Source organism: Aethina tumida, chromosome 3 (assembly GCF_024364675.1).
Source record: "Aethina tumida isolate Nest 87 chromosome 3, icAetTumi1.1, whole genome shotgun sequence".
NCBI classification, from domain to species: Eukaryota; Metazoa; Arthropoda; class Insecta; order Coleoptera; family Nitidulidae; genus Aethina; species Aethina tumida.
This window is the reverse complement of record NC_065437.1, coordinates 15802629-15829882: the sequence shown is the minus strand read 5'-3', so window position 1 is coordinate 15829882 and position 27254 is coordinate 15802629. Positions and strand designations below refer to the sequence as shown.

Below are 27254 nucleotides of genomic sequence, written 5' to 3'. Positions count from 1 at the left end.
ATCACTAATGTTCCACTATTTGATATTGACTTGTTAATTTTATTTTGTTATTTACTTTTAATAGTTTTACTGTTATATTTATTTATATTTACTTTTATAATATAATATTCGGAATAATAAGAAAAATAAACGTCTAAAATTTTATTATTATGGAAAATATAAATTTGACAGTGTTAATGAAATACGTCAGTGACATTATGAAATACAATGCCTATTAAATTAGTGTGTACTTATCGTTCGATTTTCTTAAATTTTTCAATTGAAATTTACCTTTTACCCGATTGGAGAACTGTTTGCAACCGCGTAACTAAATATTCATCGGCAGGTTATAGTCGAACGAAAGATGTGTTCAAAAATTTCTGCAGAAGTTTGGGAGATTCGTCAACCAATTGTGTTTGTGATTCGGACGTAATACCTCTTGATTCGAAACACTCTTCGGCAAATGGCGTCATACCGTTATATAAAAATCCCGAAGTAGAGCCCAAGAAAATTGAGGAACCTCGTTCTAGAAATAACAACACAAAAGGTACAACATATTTTAATTGATGGTGCTCCTATTACAGTTAGTTGCTTAACAGCTATCAGTGATCTGAAGAAATGCTTGCTTAAAAAAGCGGAGAAAAAGATGTCGCAAATTGTTCATAAAGTTTCACGCGTGGAGAGTCGTTTGAACTCTCTGTTTCAAGGGGGAACGTGTTGCAGTTGTTGTAAGTGCGAACCACCTAAAGAATCCACCGATTCAAATGATCATGTTAATAATAAACTCGAGGGGAAGTCCAAATTAATTGAAGTTGTGGATTGTAAATGTGCTATTAATTGTTTGTGTAACGAAACTGGTCTTATTTGTTTTATTTTTAGGCAATAAGGAAATTGATAATACATCCACAGAGGTTCAAGAAGGATCTCTACTCAGTGTTCATTCTTCAGAACTAGAATTAGAAGTACACGATGAAAGTTAGTAATATATAATATTTAATATTTTCTAAATATACATTAATTTTTTAAGATTTGGACAACAAGGAATACACAGTTCAAGATTTATTTACAAAAGCTAAAGTCAGGACGCACAGAATACAGGATTCTGTTTGTAGTCGCCGGAATATTAAATTGGACAAGTCATATGCGTCTTCGAAATTAATGAAAAGTAAGTACAAGTAGATTGTTAATAACTAAAACTGATATTTCCCACTTTTAGGACATAAAAAGTATAAAGATTCAATAACTGAGGAACCATACGAGGTTGTTTACAGAACAAATAATTCAACAGATTTATTTCCGAAATCAATAGACTTGTCAAAATATGCATGTTTTTTTGTGTGATATTATAAATAATGAATATAAATAATTTTGTCACTGTTTAACCATTATTTTTTATACACCAAATTAAAACCAATGATATATAAATTATATTTTTCAGTCATATGTTCCCTCGAAATTAATGAGAAGTAAGTGTTAATAATTAACACTGATATTTATCACTTTCAGGGACATCCGAAGCTGTTTACAGAACAAATAATTCAACAGATTTATTTCCGAAATCAGTGGATTTGTCAAAATATACATGTTTCTTTGTGTGATAATGAATATAAATAATTTTGTCACTGTTTATTCATTATTTTTTTACACACCAAATTAAATTCAGTGGTATATAAATTATATTTTCTTTTGAATGTTTAATAACCTTCATAAAACAATAGTGTGTTGTAAAAATTTTACTGCGAAAAACTAGTTTATGGTCTTTTTGTAAATGTTTTGTCATTTATCATCTATATAGATGAGATCATGTTATATTGTATTACATTTAAATATTACCAAAGTTTAAATTCCGCCAAAAAAATTTAAAAACTCTTAATCATTATAATCCATTTTAATATAAATAGTGCATAGGTCACAATTTTGTCATCCTTTATCTATTAAATACCATTATTATAACACGACAATTATCATTGTTCATGTCGCGGGTGTCAGTGTAGACAAAATAATACAATTATGAACGAAAACCTAACACGCGAATTAAAAAAAATTAATTTAACAATAATAAAATGTCTAAAAGAAAGTTTATCAAGGAAAATGTAATTCGGCTCAACTTGACAAACGTTGATTTATGGAGGATTGTTTTGGAAAGTATAATTGAATTATTTTATTTCACAATCCCGAAATTGTTCATTTGAAGTTTCGTTTAAAGAAGTTTAATAATTTTTTGATTAATCGCCTAATATAAAAAAGTTCAATTTCACCAAAGTTATAATTAATTTAGTTGTTAAAATGGAACTGTTTTGGTATACCTGTGTGTTTATTCAATTTCGATGTCAGGTTTGAAACGAATGAACCAAATTTAATTTTGAGTTTCAGTTAAATATTTTAGTAACCCTGATTTATTTTATTTTGTTAAATCAAATAATTAGAAATAACAGATAACCGACACACGATGTGTTTTGTTATTTTAATATTGTTGCTATTATCTTACTTATTAAATTGTAAAGTTTTTTACAATATTAAGTCATACAGTTAAATATAGACAACAATTCCGTATTAAGTTTTTTAAGCTGATTTATCTTGGAATTAAAGTATTAATTCATTGTTTTTCGTCCAGAGATAAAGTAATTTAATTTAGAGAGGTAATTGTTACATAATTTAAATACATTTACAATTTAATTAAACACTGAAACATAAGAATGAATTTAGTTTGTTTCCAAAAAAATCTATCCACATTGTATTAAATTGATCAAACAAAAAACAGTAATAATTAAGTGAAATACGACAGGCTAAAGCGACCTGTCAAGAAGCTTATCTACCATGGGTTAATTTGAGCATTTTGTAAACACCGGTTTAATCCACAAATTATTCCAGTGTAATAATTATTTATTGATCATCACCATTATTCATTTCCGAATTTTGATAATTTCCCGAACCGGAAATTGTTTTAATTCACTTACGACCAAGGACGAAAAATAAAAACAATTTATTGTTTACGGGCTACTTTACTTTCGTGTACCCGTGGGAAATGAGATGGGGCTGCAACCCCAATAAAAACAACGTTGTAAAATTAATTGTCTAGAACGCTGATGCTCCGAGAAAATTATAATAACATTACCATTTACAATCGGGGCTTATAGGATCAATCCGAGATACGATTGATATTGTTTTTTCAAGGAATTATGAGAAAAAATTATGTTGCAATTAGGATAATCTCACATTTACAATATTTATAGTTCTGTTGCTGATTTGATTAAGTAAAACTGGCGAAGCATTTAAAATATTTAAAGAATTGAATAAACATGATTAAAAAAATCAAGAAGACGTCTTTTCAATGTCACCAGTTCATTTAATGATCGAATCGTTGTAAATAGTGATAATAAAAATACTATAGCCTTATAACATTAACAGTAAAAGGCTAATTAGTAACGGTTCGCATTTAATTTGACCTTTGTGGGAAATTGTTACAGAACGGAGATACGGGAATTCTTGTCACCGACGTTTCACTTCTCGTACCTATAATCTCGAGAATCTGAATGAACTTTAAACTTTTGTCAATTGTGGGTGTTTAAAAATTTAAGTACCGGATTTCGGGCAATAAATCATGAAAATAGTGCAGAGCAGATAAAAACGCCACAATGAGTTATATCGAAGTTTTAGCATCATTATCGTCATATCATTTCTGACAAGATCCATATGTACACAATAATAAATATCACCTTAAATCTAGTCGTAATCAGGCCAAGATATATTTCACATGTGGCCTACCAGTTGCTTTCTTTTTTTTAATATAGCAGAACTGTCGATACCATGTCAGTGAATGTAAGTGCCGCCTGTGATATATTCACGTAAATCATTAGTTCCGCGCTCACTATTTTATAAGCCGTTTCATTTGTCTTGTTTAAATCGAAACACCGCGAAAAAAATCAACTGGCAGTTCGTGTGCAACGTTTAATGGTGCGTGAGTGTTTATGCAATGTTTTCGCACAAGTCCGTTTTGGCTGTGCGGAACTTGGCGATTATAAATTTCACATAAATAAATAAATCGGCGTTTTTGTTTACACCCGCAATCACCACAAATTTTTCTTTTTTTTATTTATTTTCCCCCGTGACCATTCGAAAACGTACACGATCCCGGCTACCACACTTTAGTTGTGCCGCAAAACATTTCGGTCCCGTTCAATTTCCCAACTGCCAGCGAAAATATTGTATCGAGCCGATAATTGTGCATTTCCGTGAGCCGCATACTCCCCAGTTCATCATTGCGGCCATTTTTACCGTATTAACTCGGCGCTTGTGTTTTCCAGGACGAGGAGAGCAAAATTGTAACGTCGGAAAGGTCCAGCTGGGATAAGCCGGTGGAATTCGTTTTATCATGTCTCGGGTACGCCGTGGGTCTGGGAAATGTCTGGAGATTTCCATACCTGTGTTACCGAAATGGCGGAGGTAAGTGAAATAACCGTTAATAAACGGTATAAATTACTTTGGTTTCTACTCGGTATAACTCCATTTGCATTTAATTTTATTTAGAGGATCCGTATGTTTCCTAGGTTTTTAAATAAATTCTAGTTGAGTATGTGGTAATGCTATTTCTATCAAATAAGATTAAGGAGTTTAAAAATTCTAGAAATTACTAATAAATATATTTGCTATTATTCAAAAGCTATATGAACATTAAAATTAAATATATAAATGTCTTATTTCTATTATTATTTACTAATGTTTCGTTAGTACGAGTGCGTAGCATATTCAGAGGTCTGATCAGTTGACTAAGTTATCATTCAGTTGTCAATCAAATGTTAAAGAGATAACAGATCCGATGTTTGAAGATGCTGGCCACTCATGCCAGCGAAACGTTATTAAATAATTCCAATAAACGTAGGTCTTCGTCTACAAACCAGAACAAATATAGGTATTTAAACAATGGTCACGAAAGCCTTCACCTTTACAAATATTCATACTAGATTTTATTTAATTTATGTATTTTTTACTAATTTAAAGTTATAACTACTATTTATTTCACGAATTGTACAATAATTTTATATAATATATATTGTATAATAATTCAATAAAATCAGCAGGCCACATATTGTTGAAAGAAAATTTTGTTATTTTCGTTAATTTTATATGTGAATACTTATTCCATTTTGATCGTAACATACTTTTGAGACTTGTTGACGATGATAATGCATAAATATTTACAAAATACTAATTGACTATATATTAATAATTTTTTCTGGATTCGTGTTAATGTTCAAATGATAATAAATCACATGAGAGTTATTTACAAGTTTAAATAAAGATTATGTTATTATATTATCATTTTTATCAATACAATTAATTTACTGTCAGTTCAAAACTCGTATAAATTAATATTAACTATTAATTTTAAAATATAAAGAATAAATGTTTAACATGTTTCTTGGTTAATCAATTTTCTCACAATCACAGGATGCTGGCATTTTAAAAATATCATACTCCAACTTACAGTCGGAATAGGTTAAAAAAACTAATTCTATATACGATTGTACACACTTGTAATTGAATCCAACTAGGCTGTGGGTGCTGGAAAAAAATTCAATTAATAAGTGATTCAGAGACTATCACATATTTAATTATTAGTTACAATTTGCTTATTGTTATTTTGTTATGTCATTTTTTAGTATAAATTATGAATATTTTTAAATAAATTAAAATTTTTAATTTTATTTCCAATTCCAAGTTCCAAGTAATTATATCATTATTGTACTTATATATTGAAAATGTTAATATAAACTGATCGAAAAAAGTTAAGCATATTAACATATTTCGACCAAAATATAAATTTAACTATATGTTTTTATACGCCCTGTAGACATTGATTATTTGTGAATAAAAACGTAAAAATGAAAACAATAAAACCTTAGACAAAAAACAATGAGCTTGAAAAGCGCATCCTGGGTTTCTATTTTGTATTTTCTATTGCTCCGTGGAGTGTAGACTCTATCAACGGTCTCTAGAGACTAGACATGTACGAGATCGGCCTAGAGAAGGTCGCCCAAGAGTCATATCTAATCGGGAAGACAGATTATTAATCAGAGAAGTACGAATGGATCTATCACGATATAAGGACAATTTTAAATCGACTAATTGATGCAGGACTCCTTTGTCACGAAAGAGAATAGTGGCATCAAGAGTGAAATACTGTGATGTTTACAAATGAAAGCATATTGAGAGTATTTAGTGGTAGATGGATACGAGTCTGGACACCCCCAAGTGAAAGAATAAATCCACGTTATGTGCAAGAAGTTCACGCATATCAAGGTGGACCCATAATGGAATAGTATTTGAGCGTCTACTCTTATCAGCTATGCACAGAACATGTCTGGGATATGCTTGGAAGATCATTAATTGCTCACCAGCCCCGTACTTAAACTGCTAGAGAATTAAGACAACTTCTTCCACTTTAGATGAAAATCATCTGGATGATCTGATAAGAAGTATGCCAAGTAGGGAACAAGCTGTAATATGAATACGATATTAAATAAAATGGTGTGTTTTTTATTTTATACAGGGTACTTCATAAATTATCCGAATTTTTTTTACCAGATATGCACTACTAAATAATAATAATAACAGAAAACGAGATAAAAATGTTAAAGTTTATAACAAACCTTACTCTACAAAAGCTGTTCAAAGTTTAGCCGATTTCGCCGCACTAGTTCCAACGTTCTTCCTTGCTGGTGTTTCCGGAGACGCAGATTATAGGCGGCCGTTGCAATCCGTTCACGCAAGTCACCGATATTTTGTACTTCCGTACGATATACTTCGGTTGAAATAACAAAAAATCAGATAAAAATTGTTTGTTCTGCAATAATTGAAAATATTCAGAAGTAAACACTACACAAAAAAGTTGTAGAGTAAGGTTTGTTACATACAAACTTTTATTAAAAGCTTTTTAAGAAATTGACTTATTATTTAGAAGTGCTTATCTGGTTATGAAACACCCTGTATATAGGAACAAAATTTCCTATTTATTTCGTAAAATAAATTTTAAGTTGCTTCTGTTTTAATTTCTTATTGATATTTAATTCTTTTATTAAAATTCTACTATTACAGTTTTAATTTTTAACAAATAATCATTTAGTTCTAAAATAAGGCAATATGTTTAACTTTTTGCGAACTGATTATATACATATATGTATATAAATATTATATATACCCCACTGTATGTTTGCATGTTGTTAATGTATATGTTTGATTATACAGGTTTGTGTTTACTATATATTTCCACTCGCCAAATATGTTCTTTGCAATGGCTGGTTTATGCGTTTTTTTATGAACAGGACACAGGGGATCACCTTCTGGTGGAGTGTGACGAGCTTCGTTAAAATAATATTGTGACTTTAGACTGTGGGTGATATTTAAATGGGGTGTTTTCCTCCTAAAATTGAAAAATATTACCATTGCAAAAAACTATTATTTGGAGAATATTTACAATTCCGCATTTATTCTCTCTTTTGGATAATAATATGATTGAATGCACCCTATTTCGGAACAACTCTCATATTGATCTTCAGTTGGTCCTTTATGTATTGAATGAACGCAATTCTAAAAAGGTCCACATGAAAAAGACAAAAAAAGAACAAGTAATGAAATACTCACATATTTTATAACGGAAACATTATGTACCGTGGTTACTTCTTTATAGATATAGAGAAAAATTAAAACACATAAATTTCTACCCATTTTGATGTTAGATTTTCTACTACTCAAGTGAGGAATTTTATTATGAAATTAATCTATTTATGTGATTTTACCGCATGATTCACTTCCGTAAAACTGATAAAACCATAAGGGAAATTTATTAATAAAACTCATTTTTACCTTCGTCATTTACCACGAAAAAGTGTACAATTCTCACCTAAATAATTAATGCTCTTTCCTGCACGTAAGGAAAAAAACGGGGTACTATGAGGGAAACTCGGAAACACAGTAAAGACCATTTATTGGAAACTTTTAAATTCAGCAACAGCTTTTTATATTGTTTTTGCAAATAAGAAATGCTGTTCAGAGTTGCGTTGCCATGAATTACTTCAAGTAAACTGCTGTTCAGATAGTTTTTGTTTTCAAAGCGTTCTTTACACCACAGGGATAAACTGAACGAGATCAAATTTATTTGGGGTTTGTTTGATGTTCCGTTCGTTAATGCCGGTTTATTAATTATTATTGATTAGCTGAACAAATTAATAAGTAATACGATTTTTAATTTAAAAAACTGCGTCACATTTAAAAATTGGTTATTAAGATAGATAAATATAAACGGAAGTATAGAAATTATAGCTTTCAGTATCTGAGTCAGCCATATCTTTAGCATTAAATTTGCTGAAGGAATTCGAAACAAATTTATTCTACTCGTAATGGAATACAATAATATACCTTGCCTTCAACAGTCAAAAATAATTATAAATTAGTGTAATTGTTTATGGATTAGACTTAAATTGAGTCCTGACATTTGGACTTCTTTCCGGTGCTGAGTCGCGAGGATTCGAGTCATAAATCAGTCGTGACAATGATATACGACCAACTGTAAACCGCCGATGGTCAACACCATCTGACCAATCATGTCATTTAATAAATGCCATTAATAACTTCATCTATGTGACCGGTAAAGACCATCAATATACTAATAATAAATACACGTTCGGGCCAGATGTCCTAATTGGCAACAAAAATTAAATTTATTAATGAATCAGAATGGGTCAGAAGTTGGCCCGTTCGGCGACAACATATTTCAGTTTCAGTTGCAATGCTGAGCAATCTTCAGTGAGTAACAAGGACCATATTTCAAAGTTGAAATATCGAACGTGTCGTCGTTTCAATTGTTCGGCGTGAACATAAGCTAATATGTTTTCTTAAAAGTAAATTGGACCAATCAGTTAGTTGTGTTTACAGAATGTCAGTCTAATAAACTTTGCCAATAATACACGAGAGTGGTTTATATATAAACCGCTATATTCGTATAAATATTGACGTAACGTACTAAAAAAGGGCACTAACATTCAATTTCCCGCTTTTAATACGTTCGTGTCTAATAAACATAATATAGGTCTGTTACAGTTTATTAATTAATTATTTCTTTGTTTAGGAGCATTTCTGGTTACCTACTTCGTTATGATGTTCCTAATGGGCATGCCTATATTTCTCCTGGAATTATTGGTCGGTCAATATTCAGGACTAGGGCCAGAACAAGCCTTCTCTAAATTGGTACCCATTCTGAGTGGCATTGGGTACTGTACTTTAGTAGTCATAGGCTTAATTACAGTATATTATATGGTAATAATTGCATGGACGGTGTTCTATTTCTTCGCATCGTTCACAACGGACTTGGGCTTCGGATCCTGCCACCACGACTTCAACTCAATAGGTGAATGTCAATATACCAAAAAATTGATGGAACCCTGTTAAAATTATTATCTACAGGTTGTTTTAGTGCTACGGAGGACGAAAAGTGTGATGTAAGCGAAATCTACTACAACAAAACATGCATGTTAACGACAGAACTCTGCAAATCCCACAATTACCCTGACGCCATCAACAGAACATATTGCATCAGTGAGGACGGCACACGCGTCCCCATCTACAACGTCGTCAACAGAACTCTTGCGACTGCCGAATACTTTCGCGATTACGTGCTGGGCATTGGCGAAGCCGACTGGTACAATTTCGGGACCATCAGATGGGAACTGCTGGGATGTCTTCTACTTTCATGGGTGATTGGCTATCTGTGCGTGGTGCGCGGCGTCAAAACGTCGGGCAAAGCCGTATATTTCACCGCCTTGTTTCCATATGTGATCCTGACCGCCCTGGTCGTGCAGGGTTGCATGTTGGATGGTGCAGTTGATGGTATACTGGTCTATCTAACGCCGAAATGGGAGATGCTGTTAGAGGTCGATGTTTGGGCCCAGGCGGCTTCCCAAACCTTTTACTCGTTCGGAATCGGTTGCGGTTCATTAATAACCCTGGCGTCGTACAACAACTTCAACAATAATTGCTTGAAGGACGTGATGATTGTGAGTGCAGCTAACGCTTTCACTTCGGTCTATGCGGGTTTTGCGATTTTCGGCATGCTGGGCTTTTTGGCGCACCAGATGGGCGTGCCGGTGGAGGAGGTGGCCAGTGACGGGCCAGGTCTGGCCTTCGTGGCGTATCCGGAGGCGATTCTTAGACTACCCGCTTCCACTTTTTGGTCCATCGCCTTCTTCTTCATGCTCTTCATTTTGGGACTGGGGAGTCAATTTGCTGGGGTGGAGGCGATAAGTTGCTTGGTTATGGACAAGTGGCCGAAAAGTCGACATTACCAAGTGTATTTGACGCTGTCAATTTGTGTGGTGTGTTTCCTGCTCGCCATTCCGATGTGCTTTAGCGGCGGAGTATACATTTTTACGCTTCTGGAATGGAACACAGCATCGTGGGCGATCTTCCTCATTGGGTTTGCTGAGGTTGTAGCAGTCTCTTGGTGTTACGGTTGTACGTTGTTTTTGGACAACATGACCGAAATGGATATGAAGATGAGCAAACCTACCTGGTGGTACTGGTGGATTTGTTGGGTTATCATTACACCTTTATCATTGTTGGTAAGGAGATTTAGTAGAAAACAAATTTTGTGTGTTAATTGATGTTTTTAAGGGTGTTTTTATATTTCAAATGGCTAATTTTACAAGAACGTATTATGAGAATTACGTTTTTCCTTTGTGGGCAGACTCTTTGGGCTGGCTTATTGGTTTAAGCACTCTAGCTCCACTTTTTATAATGGCAGGATATTTGTGGTGGAGAGGCGAATATGTAAGTAACAACAGACATGTTGGAGTTAATTGTTTGTTAAAATTAATTGGGTCGAATCAATTTGTTTATTTATTTATCATTACAGTCTGGGATCGAGTGGTTCAGGCCGTCAGGTTGGAAACCGCAGAACTGGAAGACGGACAGTCAATTAACCCTTAACAAGGACCAGTCAAATGAATCTATTAATATAAGCACTTCAGTTAAAATTTAATCTGTGATATTTATTATGACATGGTTTTGATAAACATAAAACGACACTAGACATTTTATTTAAAACAAATGACTAATAATCTTTTAAGTCTCAGGAGAATTTCAGATAAAAACATTTTATTTATTTACGTAACCGGATGTTTGTAATTAATTACATACGCTTATCACAACCACATTAGCAAAAGCACACCAATTTTTTACACAAATTAACCGAGGCTAAAACTACAATGTTTTATTGTAATTATTGACATTGCTTTTATAAGTGAATTATATAAATAATTTGTAGCAAGTTGACAACTTCCATGATTAGAGAACATCGAGGAGCAATGGTGCAGGCCAATATCTGGTCAATAACAATATTATAATTCAGTGTTTAATCCAAACCATATAATTAAATCAGCAATAAAGTCGAGCTAATAAATTGGTGAGGGGTTTAGACGACATGGTGGTATTAGTTACTCTGTGGCAGTGTTCAATCTGAAAACAAACCACAAGGGTTTCAGGATTATATCAACTAGCAATTGAGGCCACAGTATCCACATCTTGAAGATGGGAAATTATATAGCCACCTAAGTTTTCTAATAATGCCTTCGCGATTCCCAAACGATTTCGAAAATGAGCTTTGGGATTTAATTATTATTAGCCATGGCTTATTACTTTTTATTATTTTAAGCTGCCCCAGTCCCAAGTAGGAGTTCGGCAAATACATTAAAATTAAATTTCCGTGTTTCATTTTTTATATTAAATTAAAAGTTTAGTAATATATTGAATAGAACAATAACAAAAATAGTAATAATACTTAAATCAATATTTTGGTTTCCTATGTTTATTTGTTTAATTAATTGATAATTAACAAGTTATAACTTTTCAGCATTACTAGAAAAATACAAATTGAATAATTCAATTAATTCAATAATAATTATTAGCAATTTTATATGAACATTCCAATAGTTGAATGAGTGGATTATTCAGTGTTATAATTTAGGTTTTGATTAAAACTGTTCGATTATATAATTTCATTTAAATATATATAAATATATATGACAAATGTGGGTTTTTATATAAATTGTATGTAGCCACATATATAATTTATCTGCTTTATTGTCATAATGAATGCAGTTTAATAAGATTATAGGATTAAAGCCCGGCTACGTTAATATTACATGTAACCACCGCAACTCGAATTTTTGTTTGGATAACCGGCGTTTAATTGCCTTCGATCATTGATAATTAATTTTCTAATTACGTGCTGCTACAAAATTTTCAAACATGATTTGAATAATTTATTCGAAAACTATCCACATCCATGTCGAAATATTTACTTTGTTGCAGACGTGACTGACGTTGAATCCTACACAAACAAACTTTTTTAAATCCATTAATGATGATAAATTTGCTACGTTTTATTTTTACACTTACCTATATGACCAGGAATGAAATTTTCATTTAAATTTAAGTCAATTTGCCATCACAGGAAAAAACGGTTAAAAATTTGTTGCTCGACTACTTAAAAGCTTGATAAATAGAAATTAAAAGGCGACTAGAAAACTGATTAAGTTCCAATGAAAAGTTATTACACGTTGGCGCAATTATAAACAATAAATTATACGCAACAGGGGTGACGCCGCATGAAATAGAATTCTGTTTTCCAAACTGTATGTACGTCTGTAATTAAACAATTCGGTGTGTGATTAACAAATTTTCGATTTTGCCGCAAAAGGACGGACAGGTGCTAATTAAATGAATAATGGGATTTATAGATTTTAATTGAAACTGTCATTCTACGTACTATTATTAATTACTCACTCGAAAAAATACTGCGTTGTGTTTTCTACGTATTTGAGCTCAATTTTCCACTTGCAAGTTACTGTACACTTTTCCAGATCTTGTTGCATAAAGTTCTGTTCAAAAATTAGTTGTAGAATAAATTAGAATAATTATATCAATAGAAACACTGTTCCAAGAAATTAATGCACCGCCTATAATTTTGTAAATATTTTTTTCTATTTAAGGAAAAAGTAAATTGTTTGAAATATTCTTATAATATTTTTTTTTGTTATTTGAAATATACCGATTTTAGTAAATTAGTACAACAGGTTAAACTATATAGCCCTTTACATTATAACCCTTTCGTTAGAACTTAACATATTTATCATCCCAATTTTCTTTTTCAATTTTCGCTAATTGTCAATATACAACGTCAATCTAGAAATTTAACTTGCGTTGATGTGCCCAAGCGGTCGTTTTAGTGGAAGAAGGTTAGAGTTACCGCAGAATTGCCGAAAGGATTTTTTGTATCCCATACATCCATTTCCTCCATGTTACAACGATACATGGAGACTGGTAACCATACTACAAGAGCAGGTCAGGGTAGAAATCGTGTTATAACTCCTGGCCAAGATTGTTTTTTGAGGCTTTTAACTCTGAGACAACGGATTGTGATCTTAACTCAATAAAATATATCTGGGGTATTCTTGGCAGACGTTTAAGGGACCATCCTAACCATCCAATAATTTAGAGGATGTGTCTTCTACTCGAAATTTGTGACATTTTGAATCCAAATGAAATTCGAACCCTGATTTTGAGTGTGAACAGAAGATGTGAGTCATTCGTAGTAGATTTGGAAATGCCCCATATTAAGTTAAACTTTTTATCTTTTATAAACAACAAATTTTGTTAATTTTTAATTTTTTTGGAAAAACAATATTTTTTAAGAATTTTTGTAACAATTATAAATACTTGTTTGAAATAATTGTATATATTATTTATTTATTTTTTCCGTTTTCAGAACACATTAATAACAATCAATAATTATTGGTGTGGAGCACTAATTTCTTGTAACAGTGTACGTTAACCCTATTGAATGATGAATGAGGGATAAAAAAGCTTTAGTATTGGTGCTGATCAATCTAAATGTATAAGAATTAGATTAAATGATTCATTGATTAAACTAATTATTCGTGATAGTTTTTGTCGATTTCCGGTTATGTTAATTTAAATTTCAGTCCAATTAAATGTTATTCGGTTTGAAATGTGGTGGTGATCGCAAATAATTGAAAATGCATTACAAGCCTGGCATACCAGTCGATAATGTTGTAGGCGGAATTTCAGCGCAGGCATCTGTTAATCTTATTTGCATGTAAATTATGGCACCTGACCCATGTCTGGTGCTTTTAGTGTAATGGTCAAATCGATCTAACATAAGCTTCGGCAAATAGATCCCTACTTATAGAGTCCAGACAATAACATGGCTCGGATTATTCAATAGTCCCCAAATCGGGACATAAATTTGTTTATATCAAGGGTGGCAAATTTCATGTATAATACATATTAAATCTGGATTGTCATGATAATGGGACTTCGATGTGGTACATTAATCATACATTGGTTTAAGTTTAAGTTCACCCTGTCAATCTCATGCTCCAATTTTCTTTAGTTAGAAAACGTTCAGTTTAATTTCTTGTCAGTTTCGTTCGAAATTTATATAAAATATTAAAAATCAAGGTAACGTTAAATTATAAATGAGGCGAATCGGCAAGTTTAAGAAAAGACTTGCCACAAACACAAGTTTACTGAAAATATACAACGCCATAAATAAATCAAAAGGAATCAGCATTTCTTTTACAACCGACGCTGACTGTCATTGCTTTTCATCAAGTGCCACATAAAAACCGTCAAATGGAGAACTCACGTACCTAAAATATCTTTGCGTGTTTGTTGTTATGTATTTAAAAACATTTCTTACAAATATAAATACTTTGTAGCATTGATTGTGGTTGATAAAATAACCGCAAGCGGAGAATTCAATAAATCTTACTGATGTCTGTGAGACTATCGATTGCTATCGGATAAGGGCCGGAACGCACATCACTTAGGAAATATTATTTTACAATTTGATTACAATTTTGAGGCCGATTGAATATCTCACGTGTTCCGGTAAATGGCCCGTACGCAGATTACTCGTAGAGTAATTGCTATCTGTAGATTTGATGGATGACTAAGTCTCAGGCGAATATGGAACATGTGTTTACATGTGTTAATTTATTATAATCCGGCCGCAAATCAATCTCATATCCAAGATATTTCCCTGATTGATTTATGAAGTTTTTATTATAGTACAATATTACTGGAACAAAGAAATCTTACTCTTATTAACATACATAAATACAGTAGTGGCCATAATTAACCCACCACCTATAATTTTGTGAATAAATTTTTCAATTTAAGTAAATAGTACATCGTTTGTATTAATTTGAAATATACCAATTCTGATAAATTCGTACAACAGCTCGCCGTTTCGTTAGAACTCATTCATCATCCCTTTTTTTTAATTTTCGTTAACTGTCAATATGCAATGGCAATCTAGAAATTTAACTCGCGATAAGTGTGCCCAAGCGGTTGTTTTAGTGAAAGAAGGATGGAGGTATCGTAGATAACATTTGCCCATCCATTTACCATATGTTACAATGGTACATGGAGACTGAGGAGCATACTAGAAGACCAGGTCAGGGTAGAAATCCTCTCCTGCTCAACATAATTTTTTGAGACTTTGAGGTTTATGAGTACAAGAAGTTTACAGTCTTAGTTAAAAAACGCAGAAGGGGTTCAAATAAGTATTGAAACTGTTCGACAACGTCTTAGGGAACAAAATTAGCAACACCGTGTTAATGCTCGAGGCCTAACCTTAACTGAGGATCCACACAAAGCCCGGTTCAATTTTGCTAGAGGGCAGGTCAATTGGCTAGAAGCGGGTTGGGAGCTGAGTTCTGTTTACAGATGAATCTAGATTTTGTCTGAACACATGAGATAGAGGCGTTCTTGTGTTTTGACGGCCAATAAAAAAGAAATTCCCAATGTAACTTCGTAAATACCACCTTATTTGGTGGGGGCTCAATTGTGGTCATCCTAATTGTCCGAATAACTTAGATACTATTGTATATTAATTGAATTGGATGACAATGTCCTATGTTATTGTTAAGGGTATAGACTATTTTTTTCAATGTTTCAAAATTTCACACTAGGTGTATCCCTCCAACAGAAAAAAGGACAAATTCATATTCTTTTAATCTTAATTACTAAGCTCGTTTCGTTTATTTATTGGCTACAATTAAAAAAAAAAAATAAACTAAACTAAATGTAGTTAGGGATAAATTATTTAACATTTTAAAAAGTTGCTATAATAATGATCACCACTGTATATACATTTTCGGAAACTTGTTTGTCGTTCTACTTAATATGTTGCGACAGTTTGGTAAAAGTTGAACTGACCCAAAACAACTTCGAATGCCGAATACCCCAAACATGTTATTGATTGTATTTACAAATATGGAAACGTTGACGTCGTCTAAAATGACAAATGTTCAACTTTTCTTTTCCCATCGTCATAAATAACACGAGTGATCATTACGTCGAAAATAAGGAAATTTATGTTGAATACGGAATATTAGAAATTTAGTGATACAGATGGCCAGATATATTTACAATTCAAAGAGAAAGTTTGAGCCGTTGGAAAGGAACAGCAGCAACACGTTGTCGGGCCGGAAGTACAAGTCTCAGCTAACTATTCACCAACTGTTACCATAAATCTTTCCCCCATTGCAACTTTATAACGGCAGAAACGGGTCGATGGAGAATTTAACTTCTGATCTAAGAAGCTGATTAAGTAAGAAAGTGCATTACGTATTCTGATAACTTATATTTTCCTCGATCGAGTTTTCCATTTATTGCCCGACTTCAAAGACACTCGGCCCATCGCAAAAACTAGACATTAACAAATAGGGGAATAGCAAGAAAAACTGAAAATAATTCGATTTGCCGTTTACATGTACGAAATCTTGAATTATTGTGATCGATTTTTCTTATTTTAGTCTTCCTTAAATGGACCGACCTGTGAGCTTTAAAACTTGCTGTGATTGATTTGGGGTTTGGTTAAGGCCAAAGCCGGGGCCTTAATTACTTTACCACGGATTTCTTAGAAGTTCAAACGAAAAAGTTTTGATAATCGGAAACTAACTCAACTTCATTATTTAAACTAAACACGTAACTTGTTGTCGACTATTATAAATCAATCCTTAATAGTTTAACGATCCTGAAGTTGTTTCTTCTGGCTTTAAGGAAATTTAATTAGTTTGTAATTAGTTTCAATAATGCTTGTGCATTTTACTCGTTTTGTTGGCTACTTTGCAACTTCAAACGCTTCTTACGTATTTCTCGTCCAATTTCTGGATATTATTTTAGTTTTTAAGTAGGATAATGATTCCCAAGTTGGGTATTAAGTTCGTATTTTACAGTCCGACTTTTACTTAATTAATTTGTGAGATGCAAAAAAACATAGTAAACGAATTTGCAAAGTTTCGAATGTTTGCATGTTGTTAGTATTAGTATGTAAAGACCAGGATCTGAAGTTACCGACCACGTCGTTATTCCCAATTATTGATTGTTCCAGTAAGCGGAAACTTTGGATACATAAAACATTGTTGAAAGTTATGCCGAACAAACATATTTGCCAGGTATTAACCGGAAAAATTTAAGGAAACCTTGGAATTAATCACAAAATAAAATAAGTGTCGATCTTTTATTAGCATGTAACTTTTAACCTCCAACAAGTTCTTCAGTTAATGAAACAAGACAGTTATAATGCATAGAACTGTATAAAAATTATTTCAGTTAAAAATATCGGGGTCAGTTGGACAGCATACCCATTGTTTTTCCATCATGTCGAACAGTGGAAAACGAAACGATCCGACTTTTGTTTGAAATTTAAAAAGCGCGAGCTTATTTCCCAAGTGCCTTTGGCAATATTTGCGCTGTACAGAATGATTACTCCTACATCATGCATATATGATGCGATGGACAGGCACTTGCAGTCCCCATTTACTTTATTTCGTCCATGTGATGGACGAATCATGAATAATACGCACTAAACTGATCAGCGGAATTCGTTGAAAAATTTGTATCATTCACAATGTGATTTCCAAATAGAGTTTTTTCCAGGGTGTTATCACTTTTGCCATCAGCGATTCGTAGTCGATGATGACAGTTTTTAGTTAATCGCATGGATTTTGTGAATGAATAGTTAAACTAAAGTTAATTATTCTAATTCACAAATATTGATTTCATTTTTATCATATTTAATCATTTGTTAATATGAAATTATAAGAAAAGTTATATTTCAACCTTGCCAAGACTCAGAGAAACAAAAAGAGACGGTTCAGGGTTTTCGGCTAAATAAGTGAATTGTTTTCCATATTATTAAATAAAATTAGTGAAATTAGCTACGAAAAAATTTGTCTTAGTTCGGAAAACTTGAATAATTCGAATCCCAAAACAAAATCCAAGGTTATCTTTAACTGAAATTAAGGCTAATATAGAGGAAATGAGACTTGTTAAAATTATTTCAAGGATTGTGAGAAGATAGTTAGTGGATGGAGGTTTGTTTAAATCCAGAACAGATCCAAAATTGTTTAATTGGTTAAAAGACTAAAGCACTGATGAAATGCGACATAAACATTGTACAAATTTAAATGAACTCATCACAGCAATTCAAGAAGAAGGAATTATGCCTAAAATAACCACTTGTATAATTAGCATAATTACAATTCAAATTTTTTATATAACTGTATTTACTTAATGATATGCAACTCTTAATGAAATAATTATAAGAATAAAAATATAAATAAATATAAGACGTCAGTAAAATGACAATATTCAACCTACACGAGGTACTAGATGATTGTTTTGGAAGCATAAAATTTTTATGAAATGATCCTTTATATTATCAAAAAAGTAAAAAAAGCTTCGATTTGTTATCTGTGATTTATAAAGCTTAAAAATTAGAAAATATGGAGAAGAAGACAAATTTATCTTCACAATTGATAACTTATAATTACCAAACTCGTTTCGTCTATTTACTCTCTAAAATTAAAAAAAAAACTAAACTAAATTATCATAAAAACATCGTTTTTACAGCAATGTACTGCAATTTCCATAATACGTCATCTCGATGATTCTTCAAAAATGGGAAGTAACTATTATTATTAAATATAGAATAAATATGTATGGAAATAAATTACGAAATGTTGCAAATATAATCAATCTTGTGGGTTCGAACACAACGTAGTAAGATAACGATTTTCTGTTTCTAATTTTAATCTAAACCTCAACCGCAGTATAAGTGGATGTGGAATTTAACTGATTAATTATATTAATTAGTGGTAACCATAATTTATTTTTGTTGATAAATTCATTGTGGGTTTAATTATGAAAATATAATTAAATGTATTGTACTATTTATTTTGAAAGTTTATTACAGGATTTGAACATTATGTTACATTTTGTTTGCGTGCTATTGTTAATATTTGATAATACATACTTTTTAAATATATTGCACATGCAAAATAGATTGGTGATAAATAGAAAAACTGCAGATTTCCGCAAATGATTGCGACAATTAACGGTACGAAGGCGTATATTAATTTATACGTGAACTCCGAGTGATGTAAAAACTGAAGAAATGAAATAATTAAGCTGTTCTGAGTAAAAAAACACGATACATATGCATGCATTGTTATTTATTTAATATAATCTTAAATCTCCATGTACGCCCATTTTTCACTGAAATGTACAATTTTTGCCTCATTCTTGACGCATTCACCATAATTTGAAATAAACATTATTTGTTTTGAAACTAAATCATTATTTATTCTGTTGACTCTACTATATAACATAAAAATTTTAATAGTAGAATTTTAATAAAAGAAATAAATACCAATAAGAAATTACACCAAAGGCAACTTACTATTTATTTAAAAAATATTCATATATATTTATCAATTTTTTAATATCGATCATCCAGATGATTTTCATCTAAAGTGTTGTCTTAATTCTCTGTCTTCTGAACAATTAATGATCTTCCAAGCATATCCTAGACATATTCTGAGCAAGGCTGGTTAATGGGAGATGTTCAAGTATCACTTAATTCCATTATGGGTCCACCTTTATGTGTATGAACTTCCTGCACATAACGTGTCTTAGACTTGGAAGTCTCCAGACTCGTACTGGCCTTCTATCACTAAATATTCCAGTTTTCTATTCTTCATTCCACAATTCTCTTTTCTGATTTTCCACGCTAATCTCACTGCATGATAGGCAGGCTGGAATGGTAGCCGCTTTATGGGTATTCTGTAACGGAATCCTGCATCATTTAACCGATTTATAAGTTTCCTTGTGATTATATGACGTCCAGTCTTCCCGGTCAGATGTAACTCTTGGTCGACCAGAAACCGTCTCTAGAAACCGTTGATAGAATCTGTACACTACGGATTGGTCAATATTAAATGTAGCGGATACATCACCTTCTCTTGAGCCAGCCTGAGTCTGAGATTTTAAGAAATTTGATTGACTGAAACCCATGTTCCAACAAAATCATGGTTTAAAAGTATTATTAATATAAAAATATTCAAAATATATAAATATTAAATAAAATATTGATTTTAACTTTAGTTATTCTTTGAAATTAACTAATGAAAAATTATATAATATTCCTTATCTGAAAAAAATTGAGTACCTAAAATAGAACTGAGGAAAAAATATAGATTTCCCTGAAAAACACTAAAAATTTTGAAATAAAACAGATATTTTCCATTAATTTATTTTATTTATTATTATTATTTAGTCCAGTTAAGTTCTTAATAACAAAATTCAAAAAACTACAGTCGGTTCTGGAATATCTTTTCTGTCAAGAGTAAATTTATTGAGTTAACTAATGAAAAAATATATTTATTGCCTATCTGAAAAAGTGAGTACCGAACATAGAACAGAGGAATATCGATTTTTCACAACACTGAAAAATTTAAAATACTGCAGATATTTTACATTAATTTATATTATTTATTACTATTATTTAGTTCCAGTAAGTTCCTAATAACAAAATTCAAAAAAGTAAAGTTGGTTCAAAAATATCTTTAAGATTTATTTATTGCCTATCTGAAAAAATTGAGTTACTAAAATAGAACTGAGGAAAAAATATAGATTTTCCTGGAAAACACTGAAAATTTTAAAATATAGCAAATATTTTACATTAATTTATACTATTTATTACTTTTATTTAGTCCAGTTAAGTTCCTAATAACAAAATCTAAAACACTACATTTGGTTCAGAAATATCTTTTCTATCAAGAAAAAATTTGCTGAGTTAACTAATGAAAAAATATATTTATTGCCTATCTGAAAAAATTGAGTACCTAAAATAGAACTGAGGAAAAAATATAGATTTCCCTGAAAAACACTGAAAATTTTGAAATAAAACAGATATTTTCGAATAATTTATATTATTTATTACTATTATTTAGTCTAGTCAAGTTCCTAATAACAAAATCTAAAAAGCTACAGTTGGTTCTGGAATATCTTTTCTATCAAGAGAAAATTTGCGTTAACTAATGAAAAAATATATGTATTGTTTTTATTCCCAAATAATCAACGCATACAGGACGTACACAATGTACATTTAAATTTATATTTTGTTTGAAACATTGATATTGGAAAATTTTATAGAATTAAACAAAATTTTATTATTTATTATATTATGTTGTAAAATAAATTAATAATTAATTCCCGTGTATATTTGAAACATATTTTAAAACAATTTTACGTTAAAATAATTTTAGTTAAAAGCGACAGTGACAAATTTGAGAAAATTATAATTGGAAACCAAATTTGTTGTGTTGTTGATTGTCGATTTAATTGTTGCAGAATGTAGTAGTAAAATTTAAAATTGCATTTGTAAAACGAACAGATAGTGGCAATTTCTACCGTTAAATCACTAACGATAAGTCGAAACTGATTCAGCGCTCTAATCAATATGAAACAGCTGAATTAAAGGCATCGTTAAATAATACATTTGTTTGTGTATTTGCGCGGCTTATCAAACATTCAACGTGTACAATGAATGTCACGTTTTATTTTTCGTATTTGAAGAATTTGCGTCGGAAGCAGCTTCCTTCTGAAAATCTGACACCGAATTGTTATCTGAAACCATCACGTGCGGCTTTGTGATAAATCACGGCCCGCACAATTATCCCCTACATGCAAGTTTTTTCGCATTTAGTTTTTATTTAAATGTAACATATTTGACATTATCTGAAATTCAATGTCATCACAGGGTCGATCCCTTCTCACGAACAAGACATCGACAAAAAGAAACAATAACATGTTCTATTGGCATGTTATCTCGATGTCAGTTCACAGGAGACATTGTGTAAAATTGAACATTGGCATGCAATTCGTACAAAAAGCGATATATGACACCGTGTTAGAGATCGAAAGCTGTTGCGGCTTTACTTATCTATTTTTGTGCGATTGCCGCCAGGGGATCCGTGTTGTTGAACCGGGTGAAACAAAGGAATACTTTTTTAGACGTTGCGTTGACAAGCCCGCAAAACGGAAGCAGAAAGAAAATAAGCCGGGCCAATTGTATAACAAGGTGCCATTAGAAAAATTGGCCTGACTTGCGTTTAATTCTCTTCCTCTTTTGTTCGGTCCAAAAATGGGATAGTTTATGAACTTTCACTCAAATTAGGAGCAAATCAAATTTCATTTAAATGCATTCCGTTTTGTAGATGTAAAAATATTCGATCCATCAATGCTGATTTTAATTTTAACTATTGGTTTTAATAATCCAATAATAATTTATTGACGTATAGAAAGTAGATTAATGCCTAACAATGAAAAGCATAAACCAATATCATTTCGGGAAAAATTAACGTTATTCGTACAGAGAATTGATATAAATGAAATTTAATTCAGATAAATTTTATTGACACGGTTGAACTGATGCTAAATTTAATTACTAAATATGATTAAAAACGATAGTATACTATTGGTTTAATTTAAAATTGAATTTCTGTTTATTTTTTATAACATATTGCGTTTAATATATCTAATTTCGTCCTTTATTTAATGTTGATTACAATGGAAATTTTAAATAACTTAAATCTGAGCTCACAGGAAATTGAAAAAGTTTATAGCAACAAATGTCACAAAATATTAAAAAAAGATAATTAAACAGATACATTAAAAATCTAATAATATACAGGTTGTTCCAATAAAATGAATTTGTTTTCACTTTTTGAGAAATTGGAAATGAAATTTCGTTCGAAATATATTAAAAAAGCAGTTTAGTTCAATTCATAAAATTTACAAGTATAATTACAATTTATTGAAAAATAGTATGTACCTTTAATAAAAAATATATTAAGAAAAAAGAAGAGAGTAATTAAAATAAATAATAAAAGTTAAGAAGAACAATATGTTTATTAAAATTCATTTCATTGAAAAACAGTTCTATAAAAAAGTTACAATTAACGATAAAATATTTTATTGTATAGATAAAGCAAGAAATAAATAATCACAACTACACAAAATTAAATTAATGTTAAGAATTATGTATGTGATATTAAACTAAAGTATAATTTAAAAAACTTTTTAAAGAAATAAATATATATATATATATATATATATATATATATATATATATATATAGGCAGACAGGCACTGTTGCAGCACAAAGATGCCCAGACAAATTTACAAACCTGGTAGCTGATGGAGGATACAAATCTATTTAATGCAGACGAAATTGCACTGTTTTGGAAGATAATGCCAAACAAAACATTCATCTCTAAAAGCGGAAAAGTCTGTTTCTGGATTTAAGGCAGCAAGGGATAGAGTTACACAGCTGCTATGTTCTAATGCATCTGGAGATTGTGTCATTAATGATGGTGATGGTGCTTTACAGATCGTTAAATTCTCGTGCTTTAAAAAATCAAAACAACGACGACCTGCCAGTGTTTTGGCGTACTAATAAGAAAGAGTGGGTTACAAGCCCTATTTTTGTGACTAGTTACGGAATTGTTTTGTTTCTGAAGTTGAAACTTATTAAAAAAAAAAAGAATTTAGACTTCAAAGCAGTTCTAGTTTTGGGTAATGCACCAGGTCATCCTCGCGAACTTGAAACTATGCATCCAATTATAAAAGTGACATTTTTACCTCCTAACACGACGGCTTTGCTTCAACCTATCGACCAAGGAATAAACAAGGCCTTTAAGCTCTCTTACAGTAGACCAGTCTTCAAAATCATATTGGTTAATATGGAATGTGATCCTGATATTGATGTTATAGAATGTTGCAAGATATTTAACATAGCAAAATGCATTGTAAACATAAAAGAATCATTAGAAGAACTAAAGCCACACAAATTGAAATCATGCTGGAAAAAACTGTGGCCTGTTCTGATTGCGGAAAATGAAGAAGAATTTGTGCATATTCAAACTTTGACTGCAAACAAATTGCTAATAGAACAGGAACAGGAGTTGCTTGAATCGCAAGATGAAGATTTGACTGAAACCGACTTGTTGTTAAATTCACAGATCATTGAAGAAGAGGCTTCAACAAGCACTGGAAACGTGACATTTAATTTGAAGTGAAGGTTTAAGAATGGCAAATGAGCTTTGTGAATATCAGTTTGAATTGAAAGAGCGTTTAAAAACTGTCAAGCAAGAAAAAATTACAAAATTCTTTAAGCCATTGCCTATACCTGAAGATAATAATTTATCAGTATGGTCAAAAACAAAATCGATTTTTTTATATATTTGTTTTGTCAGGAACGTATCCCGTATTAAGAATTTAAGAACTAAACGCAAATAAAATAATATTTCATACTTTTATCAAGTTGAAAAACGTATCTGATAAAAAGACCTCAAAAAAAAAAACGATGAGTAGCAGTATTAGTATATCGGACGGTAAACACAATCCAAATTTTAAAAATATTCCCTACATTTTGTACCACTACATATACGGATGACTTTTAGGTGGGTAATAAATTATATACATATCTAAAAAAGAATAACCTGCGAAACATATTAAAATAAAGGTTCAACTAGTATTTCAATTATTTATTCTGTATAAATTTAAAATGAAGAATTTCGACGATCAAAGGAAAGGAACGACCGATGTACCAAAATAAATCGAGGTCGAGTTTTTAGTTTTCGACGTTAAAACGGTCCTTAAATCATTTGACTTTGTAAAGAGGGGGCTGCCCTGTCTAGGCGTCGACCATAGTTCGATTATTGGATTGGAAACTGTCCGGCACCTTTTACACTACACTGGCCACGTGATCTACTGCGGCCATATCCTGATTTCGCTTAGCCTGCTTCTTACTGATAATGTATGGCTGTACATGCACTAGATAATCGGCGGCGCTGCTAAAAATCCCCGCCGCCACGGATAAACTTCAGATTTACAAGCTTACGTAATGTTAATGTTGAGTTCGAAATGACCACAAGAACAATGTATTTAGTGGCTTTATGGACACTTACCAGCTCGGATAACGAATAACCGTAAATTTTACATTACTTAAACTACCACCGTACACCATGCACATACAATTGTCCTTTTCTAATTTACTATCAACTACTCAAGTCAAAACCACCCCGTATAACAATCCGGTATTACGTACGAGCATTAACGACGTACGAAAACTGTAAAGTATCCAGACGATACAACGGAGAATTTAATTAAAGACACTGACAACGTATTTGCTGTTTATTAACATTAATATTCATATTAGTCCAAAAATTAATTTAGGGGGATGGTACGGCGACGGCGTTACGGCTCGGACAGACTTGCGGTCTAATAAGTTTCCGTTGCATTCCACTTTGTTGCTGCGGTCGTTTCAAACCGAAACTCACTATTGTCACTGACAGTATTGCTGAAAGTGACTTAACGTATTTCCCTTCGTCACGTTAAACTTTATTCAAGGCTTTTGCACTGATGGATTTAAAATTCACTGTCGAAGCGAAATTTGAGCCTAAAAAATGAATAATAAATTTTTTCTTGAATATTTAATTAGTGATTGGAGTGTGGGAGGTTTTATGTAGTTGTTTACACAGACTTGGGATCAAATAATAAACCATATTGGTGAAGCTCTAGATTAATTAAAACTTAAGATATGATATTTCATTTGAAATTTTATTATCTGCTTAGGCAAATGGTACAAACAGCTTGAGGCGTATTTTAAGATAATTAAATAATATATTTTTTACTTGAAATATAATATGCTTTCAGTAATTAACAAGTTTCAAAATAACAGAATGGAGGGAAATGCATATTTAATTTTGTACTTGTGTAATTTTAGTTCGAAAAGCTCTTATTTAGTTGGGGCAAACGCAGCTGACAAACTTTTTAATATAAACATTTTACTTCAGTACACAAAACTTTAAGTAATGAAAACTACAACATAACGCAAGAATTATAAGAAATCCAATAAAAAGTAATTAATTTTCAGTTAATGTAAAAAGTTTTTCTTTCAAAATTAGGCAAGAAATGTTCACTGTAAATTATTTATTCGAAAACTTGGTTAATTTGTTCTATAGGGAAATTGAACAAGTCAATATTTCCGTCCAAATTAATCTTGACACATTTGCACCACTTTATTGTTTTATTAAAATGTGTAATTAAAAAACTTTTGGTAAAGTAATATCTGCTTTGTATACTTTTCTTGTATTGTACTGATCAATATTTTATTTGACTCTAACGAAACTTTATTAATAGAAAAACTTAATTGGATATTGGATGAAAACTGCTAATAAAGTAACTATTGAATCTGAAACAAAAATAAAATAAAGATTACTTCAAATAAAATAAGACTATTTAGAAGACGACAATTTCTTGAAAAAAAAAAAATGTAAATCTAGACAATTATTATTATATTTATTAATGATACGAGTAATTTAAGGGATTAATATAAATTTATATTTTGTTTTATGTCCAAAACTATTAATTAAGAAGCGATAATACAATATAATATAAAAAATATATAATAATATCTTTTAGTCGACCTTTTATAATGTAAGTTATAAATTATCCACTAGTTTTTGGCTGCCTATAAAAAAAATGAATTATGTCTATAAGTATATATTTTGATGCTTAAAACTTAAAATGCTTATTAAAATCAGACAAATTATATGAGGGTCTCCTGCTTGTAATAATAAATTGAAGGTTTAAAAATTGATAAATTAATTGATTTTAGATGACAAATAAACTAACTAACATACTAAATTTTCATATTTAAAAAATAATCTACAACTTCTAAATAATTATAAATATTTAGAATTAATATATAACATAGAAAAGAAGTTCAGGCTCTTTAAAATATATAATTTAATATTTTTTTTAAATAATGATTTTAAAAC

The 27254-nt window shown here is 31.1% G+C and overlaps 3 protein-coding genes and 1 long non-coding RNA gene across 7 annotated transcripts; 3 read left to right on the top strand and 1 right to left on the bottom strand.

Moving 5' to 3' along the window:
• The first annotated feature begins 203 nt into the window (after nucleotides 1-203).
• LOC109597419 (uncharacterized) lies at nucleotides 204-1361 on the top strand. Of its 2 annotated transcripts, none has more exons than XM_020013094.2 (5): nucleotides 204-526; nucleotides 579-800; nucleotides 859-954; nucleotides 1007-1144; nucleotides 1196-1361. In XM_020013094.2, exons 1-5 carry the CDS (start codon nucleotides 208-210, stop codon nucleotides 1318-1320), a joined length of 900 nt encoding a protein of 299 aa, XP_019868653.1. In that variant the 5' UTR covers nucleotides 204-207; the 3' UTR covers nucleotides 1321-1361. The 2 variants fall into 2 exon arrangements, with proteins under 2 accessions (XP_019868653.1, XP_019868652.1); XM_020013093.2 differs by having other exon boundaries at nucleotides 579-806.
• Nucleotides 1362-3727: 2366 nt separating this feature from the next.
• Nucleotides 3728-11057, top strand: LOC109597417 (sodium- and chloride-dependent GABA transporter 2-like). 3 transcript variants are annotated; one of them, XM_049965428.1, is made up of 6 exons: nucleotides 3728-3798; nucleotides 4284-4422; nucleotides 9104-9382; nucleotides 9439-10592; nucleotides 10645-10800; nucleotides 10886-11057. In XM_049965428.1, exons 1-6 carry the CDS (start codon nucleotides 3787-3789, stop codon nucleotides 11009-11011), a joined length of 1866 nt encoding a protein of 621 aa, XP_049821385.1. In that variant the 5' UTR covers nucleotides 3728-3786; the 3' UTR covers nucleotides 11012-11057. The 3 variants fall into 3 exon arrangements, with proteins under 3 accessions (XP_049821385.1, XP_019868650.1, XP_049821386.1); XM_020013091.2 differs by lacking the exon at nucleotides 3728-3798 and adding an exon at nucleotides 3812-3933; XM_049965429.1 differs by lacking the exons at nucleotides 3728-3798; nucleotides 4284-4422 and having other exon boundaries at nucleotides 9156-9382; nucleotides 9449-10592.
• Nucleotides 4818-7668, bottom strand: LOC126265055 (uncharacterized). The gene is made up of 3 exons (XR_007547608.1): nucleotides 7454-7668; nucleotides 7178-7399; nucleotides 4818-5541 (listed from the first exon to the last, which is right to left on the bottom strand). It is a non-coding gene; the product is annotated as an uncharacterized LOC126265055 (long non-coding RNA).
• A 12696-nt stretch (nucleotides 11058-23753) lies between the features above and the next one.
• On the top strand, nucleotides 23754-24488 carry LOC126264797 (tigger transposable element-derived protein 1-like). Its single transcript, XM_049964146.1, has one exon. It carries the CDS (start codon nucleotides 23754-23756, stop codon nucleotides 24486-24488), a length of 735 nt encoding a protein of 244 aa, XP_049820103.1.
• The last annotated feature ends 2766 nt before the right edge of the window (nucleotides 24489-27254 follow it).

Coding starts and splice junctions, on each gene's coding strand:
- LOC126264797 (XM_049964146.1), top strand. CDS start 23,754: ATGCATCTGGAGATTGTGTCATTAATGATGGTGATGGTGCTTTACAGA.
- LOC109597417 (XM_049965428.1), top strand. Junction 9,383..9,438: donor CCACGACTTCAACTCAATAG/GTGAATGTCAAT, acceptor TATTATCTACAG/GTTGTTTTAGTGCTACGGAG. Junction 10,593..10,644: donor TTACACCTTTATCATTGTTG/GTAAGGAGATTT, acceptor GATGTTTTTAAG/GGTGTTTTTATATTTCAAAT.
- LOC109597419 (XM_020013093.2), top strand. CDS start 208: ATGCCTATTAAATTAGTGTGTACTTATCGTTCGATTTTCTTAAATTTT. Junction 527..578: donor TAGAAATAACAACACAAAAG/GTACAACATATT, acceptor GTTGCTTAACAG/CTATCAGTGATCTGAAGAAA. Junction 1,145..1,195: donor GTCTTCGAAATTAATGAAAA/GTAAGTACAAGT, acceptor TCCCACTTTTAG/GACATAAAAAGTATAAAGAT.